At 57.5% G+C, this 14,484-nt stretch overlaps 1 protein-coding gene across 8 annotated transcripts in view; it reads left to right on the top strand.

The window, feature by feature from the left end:
- The window catches only part of KIF21B (kinesin family member 21B), a 48,668-nt gene that overhangs the window by 8,157 nt on the left and 26,027 nt on the right, over nucleotides 1-14,484 (top strand). For all 8 annotated transcript variants that reach the window (XM_058274936.1, XM_071207643.1, XM_071207642.1 and 5 more), the window contains exons 2-13: nucleotides 5,090-5,312; nucleotides 5,658-5,840; nucleotides 7,990-8,139; nucleotides 8,211-8,345; nucleotides 8,752-8,919; nucleotides 9,236-9,351; nucleotides 9,876-10,071; nucleotides 11,336-11,525; nucleotides 12,838-12,901; nucleotides 12,998-13,216; nucleotides 13,597-13,678; nucleotides 14,056-14,173. In XM_058274936.1, the coding sequence (XP_058130919.1) occupies nucleotides 5,090-5,312; nucleotides 5,658-5,840; nucleotides 7,990-8,139; nucleotides 8,211-8,345; nucleotides 8,752-8,919; nucleotides 9,236-9,351; nucleotides 9,876-10,071; nucleotides 11,336-11,525; nucleotides 12,838-12,901; nucleotides 12,998-13,216; nucleotides 13,597-13,678; nucleotides 14,056-14,173 (1,844 nt within the window). The remainder of the gene's footprint in view (nucleotides 1-5,089; nucleotides 5,313-5,657; nucleotides 5,841-7,989; nucleotides 8,140-8,210; nucleotides 8,346-8,751; nucleotides 8,920-9,235; nucleotides 9,352-9,875; nucleotides 10,072-11,335; nucleotides 11,526-12,837; nucleotides 12,902-12,997; nucleotides 13,217-13,596; nucleotides 13,679-14,055; nucleotides 14,174-14,484) is intronic.

The raw sequence follows: 14,484 nt of genomic DNA, 5'->3' as shown, positions 1-14,484 counted from the left end.
CGCTAGTTCCCTGGACTTTCCTTCCCGTTGGCATCTTCAAGCCCGATGGCTAGTAAAGACCTTCCTTGTTTGCCATGTTATCTTGATCCATGTCATTTAATTTCTCTTTGAAAGACAAAATACTACCTCAGAATGAAATAATGTAATGAGCTAACATGTGCAAAGCATCTAGGTACAGTGTCTAGCCAAGTCTGGTTCCATAAATGTGGCTATTAAGTGGGGGAGGTTTAGTAAGCAGAGGCATAGTGGGGTTCCAGAGGTACCAGCAAAGAAAGGGCATCAGGAATCATAGCCGTGCACCATAACTGTAAGAATTTTCAAGGATTCTGGAACAGTTGTTGTTCGGTTATTTTAATCATAGCCTATTACCATTGATGAGTAAGCAGTAAGACCCTTAAGTGGAAGAGCTGCCTACGGCTGCTCCCCTAGTAGGTCAGGGCCGGGATTTGAGGGGCAGGTCTGTTAGGAAATGGGTGGGTTCCTAGCCAGGTGACTGGGTGGGACTAGTTCACCTAAGAAGCTGGGGCCGACCCCCAGGAGTCCGAGCTCCTGGGAGGGGAGATTGGCCGGCTTTGTGTGATGTCACCGCGGACTGGGGGGGGGGGTTGCGGTGAGGCCAAGCCAGCCCCTTGCACCCCTCCTAAGTCTTGCGCAGGGTGCGGTGCTCCACGCACACGCCCGGATGTGCCCAGACACTACCCAGGCGCGGCAGAGGGCGTTTTCTCTCCTCAGCGGTCTCTCAGCATCCCCCGAGCCTACGTCTTCCCTGTCTCCTCTGTCCTCCCCTTCCGCCCGGTACTCTCCGGCTCCCCAAAGAGCCGAGGAGCCGCTGAGCTCAGCAAGCCGCGCGGCTCGGGTTCGCGGCCTTGTCCCGCCGCGGCGACGGCCCGGAGCGGTGGGGGCGGAGCGGCCCTCAGCCCCGCGCGCCCCGCAGCCCGGGCGGCTCGTCTCTCCGCGGGCGGGGACGGCTTCCCACCGCAGACCCGCTCCTGCTCAATTGTGAACAGAGGAAGCTCGGCGGCCTCGCTGCCCGTGCCAGATCCTGCCTCTGAAAAGCTTTCGGCCCCTTTCTCTTCGCTCTCGCGCCCGCTCTCACCCACTGCCCGGCCTGCGGGTTGCCAAGTGGCAAATAAACCAGGCTCTGTTCAGGGAGATTCCGGGGGCCTTTCTGAATGGGGCTCCCCGGACTTCCCTCGCTCCCTGCGGAATCTCGAGAAAGGACGGGCGGAGGCTGTGGAGGGGGCGAGGCTTGGGGTGAGACGGCTAAAACGCAGGTCCCTGGGCAGAAGGACACTGGATGCGTCGTTCCCCACCATTTAATTACAAAAACAGGAGGCCATCCTGCGGGCGTAGGTAGCTGACTGGAATATATATATTTATAAATATTCTTAATATTGCATTAAATTACGGTCTACCTTGATTGCAGTTTTTTTGGCACCCGTTACTTTTCATGCCTGAGAGGAGCTCCTCACTCGCCTCACCCTAGTTCTGGGCCTCGTCCACAGCCCCTAGGAGCTGTGGTTTCGTTGGAAGGCTGGGACGACACTGTTTTTCCATTCCTGACTCCCCCCCCCCCCCCCCCCCCCCCCCCCCCCCGCCATGGTTCTCATCTTTGCTGCACTGCCTATTGCTGCTGTGGGAAGCTTCCCCTTCCCCTCATCTGGGGTGGTCGGGGCTGCTGAGCTCCACTTAGGGCAGCCCACAGAAGGGACTTCAGCCCAGGTGGGGCGAGGAGAGGAAGCTGCTGGAGGGGAGGGTGCCAGGAGTTCTTAGAAAGTGAGAGCCTTCAAGCGCTCTACATAACACGGGAGGGAGCCGAAGGAGGCTGACGCAGAGGCTTGGCGCTGACTCTGTCTCTGGTCCCCTAGCCTACACCCCCTCCCCAGCCACCCGGCCTAGGTTTGAATTCTCCGCGGGCAGAGTGTGGTGAGGCCTGAGCCCCAGGACGACTGAGATGCAGGACGGCGAGTCCTTGAAGGCAGGGGACACACCTCGTTGGACTCTGCAGCCCCAGCACTGAGCCTGGCGTGGCGCGGTGCAGGCCTCAGACCCCTGTGTGGCCCGCTTTGCACAGGGCTTCCTGGTTCTTGGGCAGGAGCTGTGGGAGGAAGTTGAGAGTTTCCCCAGCAGGAGGCAGTGAGAAAAGTGGGAGGCGGCGCAGGCCTCGGGATCAGTTCCAGAGCAGGACTTGATGCCCAGTGTCTCTGCATTTTTTATTCAAGCTTCAACGTTCCTCTCTCTAAAAAAGGGGGCTAAAATCCCTTGCTTATAGTAGATTACTTTAAATAAGATAATCTGTGGTGGTGCCTGGCCCAGCACTAGCACAAGGAAAGCATCCAGGAAGTCCTAATTCCTTTCTGTCATCTCCAGTTCTTCATTCCTGGGACTATCCCTCACCTTCTTTCAAGTCACTTGCTTTGGGAATTAGTGGTTCATCCGAGGTCCATGTCCTCTGTCTCCCAGCTGGTACCCTTTTCTCTAGGTGACACTACCTACCCATTTGTACCCTTGCAAAGCACCCTAGTGCTGAGGAGGGGCCAGGGCGGAGCTGCCTGCATTTCTCTGGCCACAGAAGACCCACCCCCCCACCCCCCATCAACATGTGCTAGGCTAGTGAAGGGTCCCAGGGTGAATGAATACCCAGCTGACCACAGAATTTCTGGATCCTAAAATCCTGGGGGTCCTTCCCTTATATCCTCTTTCTAGGAGTGCTCTCTTGGGCCTGGCAGGTGGGTTTCCCGGGTGACCTGGGTGCTGGCGGCCGAAGGAGAAGCAGCTCTTCTCGTTGAAGGGCTCTGACAGGGAAGGATGCTGCTCCCCCTCCCCTGCTCCCCCTCTCCTGCTCCCCTCTGTCTCCAGGGATCCTTATTCGATTTCCTCCAATCACCAGTATTGCCATCTGCTTGGGGTAATTAAATGGTATTTGACTCGGATCCAGGAATCCCATCGCAAGCAGCCACGTGGTAGGGAGGGTGCCTTCAGGAGCTGGTGCTGGCCAGCAGAGCCTCAGAGGCTGCCCAAGCCAGAATCTTGGTTCACCTGGGAGCACCTGGACTCTCTGGGCAGGAAGCGTTTGGTCTTGGGTCCCACAGACCCAGGGGACAGAGCCAGATTGGAGGACCAGAGCTCCAGATTCCTGCCATGCCACCTTCCCCTGAGGCTGCCGCCTGCTCTTTCTCCCTGCATGTATGGGGCATTCTTTCCCCTTGACACAGCGAGCCCTGCCTCGTAGTGACAATGTAACATAGGAGCATCGAAGAGGCAACACACACAGATGCCTGGGTTCAAATCCCAGCTCTGCTGCTTACTGTCTGTGATTCTGGCTGAGCACTGTTTCAGTTTCCTCAAAGTACTTGCCTCACAGCGTCGTTGTGAGGATCAAAAGAGCTGATATTTGTCAAGTGCTTAGCTGCTGCCTGGCACGTAGTGAGTGCCCAGTGTGGGTAGTTGCCCTTATTAGTAGCTGAGGTAGAAGTCGAGGTAGGAGCCTTCCTGGTCCTGACATCCTACTAGTGGGACAACTTTCTGGTCTGGAGATGGGGAGGAGGGTGGAGGAGAGGTGAGCAAGAATCAGCTGCTACCTTTCCATTCAGAAACCAGCTCAGGTGGGAGACTGAAAAGCTGGGTTCTCCATTTCAACTTGGCCTGGAACGTTGAAGAGTGTGACTTCCTCGGGCTTCCATGCCCGTCAGCTTCATTGAGGGCAGAGCCAGTGACCTGTGAGGACCTTCACAATGGCGGGGAAACACCTCAGAAGGAAGCCCAGGCTACGACCTGTGGGCCCAGGCGTGTCAGCTGGCCTGGCTGAGCCGCTCCCCCCACCCCTTGGGGCTCTTTTTGCTCCTCACAGCCAAGCCCAGCAGCAGGCTGAGGTGAGCCTCTCACCTGGCCTGCAGCTCTGAGTGGCCTTGGCGGCCAGGGCCAGCCAAGGGCAGGGACAGGACGGCGGCCTGGGGCACCCTCGGCTCTGCGGCTCGGCGCCTCTGGCTCTTCCCACTCTTTCCTTAGGCTGAGGGAGAGGAGCCTGACAAGCAGCCATTGTGAGTGCCCGGCCAGCCTTTGGGCCTCAGAGCCTAACCCACCCCCCTTTTACTTCAGGGTGTTGGCGGGGGGCTTTCTGCCAATCCCTCCACATGCACACTCACTGACTCGTGCTTGGTTGCCATGGGAACCCCATCCTGGTGCTGGCCGCTTAGAGGAGGGAGGAAGGGGTGGCTGGTTGGAAACAGCTCTGTCCATGGCTAGCTCCCCACTCTACCCTGATGCCAGGATCTGGGATATGGGCCTGACCTGCAGCTGGCCTCGTGTTCCTTCTAGAGGACTCTGCCCTTCTCAGAGGTCTTTTGGCTTTACCTGGTCTGCCAGGGCTGTGCTAGGTCCGGCCATGCTGGCTCCTGGAGAGGAACCTGAGCTTGCACCTGGGAATGTTCCATGGGATCCGGCATCTGGAAAGGGCTTGCCTGGGCTGGAGGCCTTCTCATCTCCCGTGGGCCTTGGCAGAGGCTCTGCCCAAGAACTCAGGGTCTGGGGAAGCAGGAAACGGGGCTGTGGGGCAGGGCCGGGCCTGTTTACTTCTTCCCCACTCTGGCCCTGAGCGCTGTCTCGTCGGAAGTGGCAGTCTCTCTTCTTCCCCTGCTCTTGGGGATGCTGGGTTCTAGGGCTCCCAATGTGCGTTTCGATGGCAGACAGACCCGCGTCTGCAATCCAGGCTCTGCTGCTTTCCATTATGCAAACTTTGGGCAAGCCATTTAAACTTTCAGCCACAGTTTCCTCATCTGTAAAACTGGGTGAATAGTATGCACCTCACGGGTTTATGGTGAAGAATGCATGAATTAATTTATGTAAACTATTTATAATACCGATCTGATACCTACCAGTGCTCAGTAAGAGTCCAGCCGGTGCAGTTCGTGGTGGTGTTGATATTCTTGTTGCTACTACAAAGGCTGCCCTTGTCCCCGGGGAGGCCTCCTAAGCTTCCCTCTCTGTGTCCTGTGGGGGGGCTGCCGGGGGAAGGGGACGTTTAGCAGGAGGGCCTGCAGCAGCCCCCCTCCAGCTGTGCCTGACCCAGGGCCCTCCCCATCCCGGGCAGGATCCGGCCCCAGCTGTCGAAGGAGAAGATCGAGGGCTGTCACATCTGTACCTCCGTCACCCCCGGGGAGCCCCAGGTCCTGCTGGGGAAGGACAAGGCCTTCACCTACGACTTTGTCTTTGACCTGGACACATGGCAAGAACAGATCTATTCGACCTGTGTGAGCAAGCTCATCGAGGGCTGCTTCGAGGGCTACAATGCCACAGTGCTGGCCTACGGGCAGGTAAGGCCCCCGCCCCCACCCCGCCCCTGGCCACTCTAACTTTGGTCTCCCCCCATATGATAGGGCCCCGCCTTCAGCGCAATTGGAACCCAGCTGCATGGGGTTTTATCTCTTGTCTGAGGATGCTGCAGCAGGGATGCAGGGGGAGGGCTGTCAGAGAAGACTTCTGGAGGGTGTGGCTTTGGGGCCGGCGGGGGGGCCTGGGGACCCAAGATGAGCCACAGCCTGGTGGGAATCCCAGTGTTTGGGAAGTAGATGGGCAAGGGGATCCCACCCCGGATCCAGAGCTCGCCGGCGCCCCCAGAGGGTGCTGTGTAACACCCCCTTCCATCCTTGCCAACGCAGACGGGGGCTGGGAAGACGTACACAATGGGCACTGGCTTTGACACGGCAACGTCGGAGGACGAGCAGGGCATCATCCCAAGGGCCATTGCGCACCTCTTTGGGGGTATCGCCGAGCGCAAGCGACGGGCACAGGAGCAGGGTGTGGCTGGACCTGAGTTCAAAGTCAGCGCTCAGTTCCTGGAGGTACCGTGGCCTCTCAGGGAGGGCAGGAGGGAGACCTGGGGGCGAGGAGACCAGGGCATTTGGATAGTGGAATGAGCTGAATGATCCTGGGGGAAATCTGTAGGTGATGAGTTTCTCACTGCTGGAAGTATCCAAGCAAGGGCTGGAGAGGGTCTCCTGTATCTGATGGGGCTTGAGTCAGTCACCTATAAGGCATCTTCAATCTCTGTCCGGTTCTGGGATTCTCAGCTCTGAAACTTATTAGCTGTGCTTTCTTGGGCAGGTCAGTTCACCACTCTGAGCCTGAGTTGCCTCAGCTGCAAGATGGGGCTGACAATATCTATTTCCTTGAGGGTTTTGTGAGGATCACATGGAAGCGTCCTGGCACATGGGGAGAACTCTGGCTCACACCCTTCTCTCTGGCGTTTGCTGAGTCCATCCTCAGCCTCAGAGCTGCCTGTCTGCCCCTTTTCTGGCCCGGCCCTCTGAGTCTTCTCTGACCCCATAGCAAAAGGTCCTAGGAAGGCGCCTTTCTTTGCCATTGTCTGAGAGGATGTCAGTGGCTCAGGCCTGGCGTTGTGGCAGCCAGGGGTGGAGGAGGGGATCTCCGGGTTCTTTGACCTTTGGGCCAGTTTGATCCCCAGCTCAGTAACCCCATGGGTAGGAGCTCCCATCGGCAGAGGGGCTTTCTCAGAGGGGCCTCTAGGAAGGCAGGTGGACCCTGACTGCTTCTCGTGAGAACCTGACTCGGCCAGACTTCTCCTCCATGAGAGTCGAACGGGCATTTCCAGTCCTCAGCATCTAAAACGCCAACCCGTGGACCCGGCCCTGGGGCGTTGGCTGGATTTGGAGCCATCTGGGCTCTCACCCCATAGACCCTGTTACCCCATAAACCCAGGTGCCCTCTGACAGAGGGAGGTAGACTCGGGCCTGCTCCTGCCCTCCCCCTCCCCAGGGCCCCTCGGTTGTTCCCTTCTGGGCACATGGGGAGGCAGCTTTCCTTTTAGGGGACCCTGTACTTTAAACTTGGGAGTTTTCCTTTGTCCCTCTGGACTTTTGTTTCTGATGAACTGCCTGCCTGTGTGAGTGCGTGTGTGTCTACGGCTTATGTAGCTCTGTAGGCTTTTCTCATCTCTTTATTTTCTTCCCTTCTCCATCCTGTGGCCATGGAAAGCCCCAAAGAGCATGCCAGTTCCTAGACAATCTGTGCCAAAGGGTGATCCATAGGGCTTAAATGATGCAATGTGTCCGTCCCAACACAGACAGACAGACACCGTGGCACCCCCGGGGCACCAGTCCCTTCCTTTTCCTCTTCCCCTTCCTGTGGGATATTTCTGGCCCTTTAAGGCCATCAAAGCCTCGGATGTCCAAGGGCTGTAGTTCCCCCTCCCAGCCCCTGCCAGGATTCTGCTGGCTGCTACCCCGGCTGCCCCGGCTGCCCCTGGCGCTTTTCTGCTCCCCAGCCCTCGCTCCTGCCTGGTGGATGCCCCAGCCCTGCAGCAGGTGAACCATTCTTTCCAGTGATCCCGAAAGGGGGACCTCCAAGGCCGATGCCATCTGAAATGGGATGGCCGCTCCTGGCCAGGCCACCACCCCATGGCAGTCCACCAGGCATTCCCCAGGAGGCTGGGCCACTGTGGCTCACTCTCCATGACAGATTCTCCCACCTGGGAGGTTGTGATCACCCCAGGGACCGTCCGAATGAGGGCACTGCTCCCATGCTCCCATTAAGCTCTGCCTTTGCCTGCCCTCATCTGGAACCACGCCCCCACCCCCTCTTTCTCAGCCTAGTAGTATAATAGGATATGCCCAAATCATGGTCATAGCCTCCTCCTTTCCTGCATCCAGCTCCCATCCCTTGGTCCACTTTAGGTCCTTAGCCCCCTGCTGGGACCCAGGGCCTCTGCAGGCTGGTCCCTTGGGAGTGGAGGAACCATGTGCAACCCTGGCTAGCTCTGCCCCAGGCCCAGCTGTTGTCTGGGAGAAAGTTCATGGAATTAAGAACCCAGAAGGGATACAGATCTGGCGAGTTAACCTCCGGAGTCTCAGTTTCTACTTCTGTAAAATGGGGATGGTTATAAGACCCACCGTGGGCCACAGCATGAGAAAACCCCTTGGGGTCCATGCCCCGTGCCCTACAAACACAGCAGCTGCCTCCTCCCCGGCGCAGCTCTACAACGAGGAGATCCTTGACCTGTTTGATAGCACCCGGGACCCCGACGCCCGCCACCGCAGGTCCAACATCAAGATCCACGAGGACCCCAACGGCGGCATCTACACCACCGGCGTCACTTCCCGCCTCATCAACTCCCAGGAGGAGGTGAGCATCCCCTGGAGATGTGGGGCTGGCCCTGCGGCACTACTCTTCTCACTTCCGCACCCCCCCCCCAGCTGATCCAGTGCCTGAAGCAGGGGGCCCTGTCGCGCACCACGGCCAGCACCCAGATGAACGTGCAGAGCTCCCGCTCCCACGCCATCTTCACCATCCACCTGTGCCAGATGCGCCTGTGCGCCCAGCCCGACCTGGTGAGGCGCCCTTGGGGGACCCGGGGGCCTGACTGTTAACAGGGGTCTCTGAGCGTGGGCGGGGTGAGGAGCCCTGGGTCCAGGGCTAGGAAACTGGGTTTGGAGCTTGCTTCTGCCACTTGTTGGTGTTCTGTCATATTTTTTTTCCTTGAATCTCAGTTATTTCATATATAATGGGATAATGAAGCCTCTGTCTTTCTGAGGATTAAGTAACAAGCATTTAAGTACATCAAGTGTTGTGTAAACCGTCAAATGTTCTAATGTGTGAGGAGCAAGGGCCTCTGCTCCCAGCCCAGTTCCCTGCCCTGGACTCCCCCTGGACAGCTTCGCCGTGGGGCCGGGGCTGTGAGCAGAGGACGGACGAGATGGCGCAAGGCTGGGGGTCAGGTGCCGACTTCTGCTGCAGGTGAATGAGGCGGTGCCGGGGCTTCCCGAGGGCACAGCTCCTGCAAGTGAGTACGAGACACTCACCGCTAAGTTTCACTTTGTGGACCTGGCTGGCTCGGAGCGGCTGAAGCGGACGGGGGCCACCGGCGAGCGGGCCAAGGAGGGCATCTCCATCAACTGCGGCCTGGTAGGCGCACGGCGGGTCAGCAGGCCTGCAGGCAGCACGGCTCCGTCTCAGACCCTTCGAGGCCCTACGGCCCCCGGCCGCCTGGCCTCCCTTAGGCCTCCTGCCGGCTGTTGGCCAAGTACCGTGGGTCACTACTAGGAGCCTTGGGCCCTTCGGCCCGTCCTCAGCTCTGCCCCACCTTCCTTACCATCTGTCCTCTAAACCCTCCCAGGGAGGTTTGCTGGGGTCAGTGAGGCAGGGACGGATGGGTAGCTTGGGGACTGTCCCCACCCTCTCTGTCCCCGAGGACCTCCTGAGTGTCATCTGTCTCCCACAGCTGGCCTTGGGCAATGTGATCAGTGCCTTGGGGGACCAGAGCAAGAAGGTGGTGCATGTGCCCTACAGAGACTCCAAGCTCACCCGGCTCCTCCAGGACTCCCTGGGGGGCAACAGGTACCCACAGACCAACATCGGTGAAGGGGCAGGGAGGCTCCTGAGATACAGGCCTCAGGGAGGAGGCAACCTTCCCACGTGGACCTGCACTGCAGGCGTGAGGCAGGAGCCTTGAGTTGCTCCATGACCTTTGGCCAGTTATGTGGGCCTCAGTTTCCTTACCTGCACCACAGAGAAAGCTATCCCTATAGGAAGCTATGAGGCCCATATGAAATAAGAGATGGGAAATACTAGAAAAACTGCAGGGGCTGTGGCTTGCTCCCCATCACTGAGCAGAGGGTTCTGATGATTATGCATCACAACCTCCCTGGCCTTGTTTGCTGCCAGCACTGTATGACCCTCTGCTGGAATAGAGCCCTTGGCTGGGTGGGCTGGACCCCCAGGTCTTAGGTCCTGCCCTCGTGAACGCCCAGGTTTTTACAGTAGAGGAGCAGGGGGTGGGGGCTGGAACTCTGCTTGGGGCCAGGCTCCTGGGGACTGGCCGTGCCCGCTCGTCCCTCACCCCTCCCCTTCTGTGCTGCCAGCCAGACCATCATGATCGCTTGTGTGAGCCCCTCCGACCGGGACTTCATGGAGACACTCAACACGCTCAAATATGCCAATCGGGCCCGAAACATCAAGAACAAAGTGGTGGTGAACCAGGACAAGACCAGCCAGCAGATCAGCGCGCTGCGGGCCGAGATCGCACGCCTGCAGATGGAGCTGATGGAGTACAAGGCGGTGAGCGTGCTCCCGGCACGGGTGGCTCTACTGGCCCAGGCAGGGCACTCACTGCCCAGCCCCTCCAGATTGGAGCCCCTGCCCTGCCCGCTGCTCATACTCTGCCCTAGAGCATTCCCCTTCTTTCTTCAGCACTGTGCTCCCATCACCTCCCTATCCATGCCTCACCCACTTGCTGAGCTTGGGCCAGGTGTGGTGCTAAGTATGAGGGATGCCGGGCCAGGTGAGTCGAGCCTGGTCTGAGCTCTGGGGGTTTTAGAATGCTAAGTCAGAGCACAAAGGGCACCTAGACTTGCATTGCGTGAATTTGCCGCACATGGCAGATATTAGGCTGGGTGTTTTCACATCTCCTGAAAGTGATTGTGTTGAGACTGATGAGACTCCTGGTCTGTATTGTGGAAAGCTGGCAATGGGGGATCACATAAGTAGGCTGGGGTGCTGTGTAGGGAAGGAGAGGAGGGCAGAGGAAAGAAATGGCCCTACACGCTGGGGTAGCCAGGAGGGCCTCGTGGAGGAGGGCCCTTTTATCTGGATTTTAAAGAATGAAACATCACCAAAAAGAGGTGGGGCAGGCCTTGGAGGTTAAAATACATACCATGCACAGAGGAAGGAGGTGAGAAAGGTGGGTGCTCTGGGGTAAGTGTCTAATTCCATGTGATTAGAGCAGAAGTCACAAACTGGTGGCCCAGTGTCTGAATCTGCCACAGTTTGGTTTGTCCTGCACTATGTTTTAAAATAATATAAAATAGTCAACCTTCCTGAAAATCAGGGAATTTTATAGTTTTTCATAAAAAAAAATAGATCTCACAACACATCGCACTTAATTGGCTAGAGTAGCATCAGAGCTGCCCACTGAGTCTATGCCTCAGTTAGCTCCAGTCCCCACTACTCCCAGTTGTCACATGCAGACTGATTCACTCATTTATGCCAGCTTCCTGGCCCCAGTCAGCTTTTGACCCTCAGACCAGCATTTATGGACATATGAAGGTGAACAATGAAAATGTAGGTCGAGGTAAGATTGTGGGAGGCCCTGAATGGCTGACTGCAGAATTTGGACTTTTTTTTTGGTCAGTGGGGAGCCATGTAAGTTTTGTGAGCCTTGAGAGACAGGAGCTGTATTTTAGGGAACCTGGGTGGAGGGAGCCTGGCCGTGCTGCCACCGTCTAGGGAGGGGCCAGGGCAGTGGCAGAGGAAGGGGCATCTTCCCTGCCATCCCCTCCCTGCGAGCTCTGGCACCTGACTGCTCCCCCACGCCCCCCTCCAGGGTAAGCGGGTGATTGGGGAGGACGGTGCCGAGGGCTACAGTGACCTGTTCCGGGAGAACGCCATGCTGCAGAAGGAGAACGGGACGCTGCGACTGCGGGTGAAGGCCATGCAGGAGGCCATCGATGCCATCAACAGCCGCGTCACGCACCTCATGAGCCAGGAGGCCAACCTGCTCCTGGCCAAGGCCGGTGAGTGGTGCGGCAGGCCGGCTCGGAGCACCAGCGGCTTGGGCCCCCTCCCCACGGCCACCCCAGGGCACTGGGCGGGCCACGGCCGTTTATGCATTTTTCCTAATTGATTTTAAGATATTTTTGAATGACACGGTAATACGTGAATACGTTCTCTTATTAGCCATGTCAGCGATACATCTGTCTGTAGAGTGAAAGGTTCAAGTCCCCTCACTGAACTTGCCGGCCATGTCCCTTCTACTTCTCAGGAGGAACCTCCATGAGGAGCTTGGTACACATTTTCCCACACCTTTCTCAGTGCGTTTGCTCCTAGTGTAGATATATACTTAGACACACATGTTCATGAATGTATACTGCTTTTCCTTTTCCTAAAGATGAGGTCGTATGTATTGTTCTATGGCTTGCCTTTCTTACTTGCATGATGTTTTTAGCACTCCTTCTATAGCCAACATACACACTTTTTTCTTTTTCCTTTTTTCATAAATATTAATTTATTTTTGCACTTTTTTTTAAGATTTATTTTTATTTATACGCCCACCCCGCCCCAGTTGTCTGTTCTCTGTGTCCATTCGCTGTGTGTTGTTCTGTGTCCACCTGCATTCTTGTCAGAGGCACCTGGAATCTGTGTCTCTTTTTGTTGTGTTTATCAGCTCTCCATGTGTGCGGCACCACTCCTGGGCAGGCTGAACTTTCTTTTGCTCTGGGTGGCTCTCCTTACGGGGCACACTCCTTGCACGGGGGGCTCCCCTACGTGGGGGACACCCCTGCATGGCAGGGCACTCCTTGCGCGCATCAGCACTGCATGTGGGCCAGCTCATCAAACAGGTCAGGAGGCCCGGGGTTTGAACCGCAGACCTCCCATGTGGTAGGCAGATGCCCTATCCATTGGGCCAAGTCCGCTTCCTTTAACTTATTTCTTAAAACAACTGCATGGGGTTCCATATGTGAGGATGAGTAATTTATTATGACAGTCCTCTATTTGTGGTCATTTAGGTTGTTTCCAATTTCTTGCTATCAACAGTGATTGTTCATGTATCTGTGTATGCATAGGAGTAAGAATTTCTTGGGTATAGATTATTATTATTATTTTTTTTTTTTTTAGGAGGTACTGGGAATTGAACCCAGGACCTTGTACACAGGAAGCACATGCTTATCCCCTGAGTTCCACCTGCTCCACTATAGGTTCCTTTTTGGAAAGGGCCCATTTGTGCCATCCTGTTGAAGGTGCAAATACAGCTGCTGGTCTTAGAGCCAGAGGTCCTCACTGTTAGTTAACTTACTGCGTCCCCCTTCTTCTGGCCTCCCCCTCCAGGTGATGGCAATGAGGCCATTGGGGCCCTGATCCAGAACTACATCCGGGAGATTGAGGAGCTGCGGTGAGTGAGCCCCGGCAGGTCTGGGGGTCTTGGCCAGGCCAGGGCCAAGGGCCAAGGGCGAAGCTGGCTCACCTGGTGCACCTGCTCACTCCTCAGGACAAAGCTTCTGGAGAGCGAGGCCATGAACGAGTCCCTCCGCCGCAGCCTCTCGCGAGCCTCCGCTCGGAGCCCCTATTCCCTGGGCGTGTCTCCGGCCACCCCAGGCTTTGGGGGCAGCCCGGCCAGCTCCATGGAGGATGCCTCCGAGGTAATCCGCAGGGCCAAACAGGACCTGGAGCGGCTGAAGAAGAAGGAGAGCAGGCAGCGGAGAAAGAGGTGAGCGGAGCTCTGAGGCTCTCACCAGGTGTACCCCGCAGGAGGGCTGCTGCCCGCCCGTGTTCAGGAGGGGCCACCCCTGAAGGCCCGTTCCCAGGTTTCCCCCCATATTGCTTGGGAATTCACTGGGCAAATGTGCTCAGCCTTTGGGCAGAAGCCACCTAATCCTCTCCAATGCTGTGCTTTCCCCCACGGAGAGGGGGAGAGAGCTGAAGGAGACTGGACTGGGGCTGGAGGAAGTATAGCTCTCAGCAGAGCAGGCCAGCCCTACTCCATCCCCTGTGGGCAAGAGCTGCTCCTATCCCACCCCTGCCTCCCACCCTGCATGCTCAGGACGGGTTCTCCCCGCTAACCTGGCCTACCCTTTGCTCCATGGGCAGCCCAGAGAAGGAAGCCTTCAAAAAGAGGGCAAAATTGCAACAGGAAAACAGCGAGGAGACTGACGAGAATGAGGCCGAGGAGGTGAGGGGCCACCCTTGTCCCCTCCCCATTGCAGGCTGTACCCCAGGTCCCTGCTAGGGCTGGGTCCCCATTGACATCCTTGTACAGGGCTGGGGAAGCGGGTTAGGTTTGCATAACGTTGATGCTTTACTTCCTGATAGTGCTGGCTGGTTGCCATGGCAATCTCCATCCCTCAATCCCGACCTCATCCTCCGTAGAGGGCCAGGGAGGCTCTCCCAGGGGGTTCTGCCCAGCCATGGGGGAAGGTGGTGCTTTTGCAGGAGGGAGGGCAGGCAGGAGGGGCCTCGGCTGTGGCCCGCCCTGTCCTCCGCCCTCCTCGCCCGCTGGCGGCCCCGCCCAGCCCGGATGGCCTGCCCATAATAGTGCTTGGTGCCCAGGAGGAAGAGGAGCGGGATGAGAGCGGCTGTGAGGAGGAGGAAGGGCGCGAGGATGAAGATGAGGACTCGGGCAGCGAGGAGAGCCTGGTGGACTCAGACTCGGACCCCGAGGAGAAGGGTGCGTGGGGCCGGAGCTGGGGTCTGGGGAAGAGCTGCCAGTGCCCGGGGGCATAGGGACTGCCCGGTCAGTGCCCACTGGACAGCTCAGGGTGGACGTGCTGGCAGACACCCTCAGCCCTGTGCTCCCCTGGAGATGGGGTCAGGCCCTGCTTGGGTTCTCAAAGATAGTGGTTGTTCAGGGTCCAGAACTCCTGAAACCAGTGACAGTAACAAAACCAGCACTCATGGAGGGCTCGGGGTGTGCCAGGCCTAGCTTGCTGCACCCTTCACTTCACCCTGTCATGGGTTGCTTCTCCCTGGCTTCACTGC

The sequence above is a fragment of the Dasypus novemcinctus genome, chromosome 13 (assembly GCF_030445035.2).
Source record: "Dasypus novemcinctus isolate mDasNov1 chromosome 13, mDasNov1.1.hap2, whole genome shotgun sequence".
In the NCBI taxonomy this organism is placed as follows: domain Eukaryota; kingdom Metazoa; phylum Chordata; class Mammalia; order Cingulata; family Dasypodidae; genus Dasypus; species Dasypus novemcinctus.
This window is presented reverse-complemented; position numbering and strand designations above follow the sequence as displayed.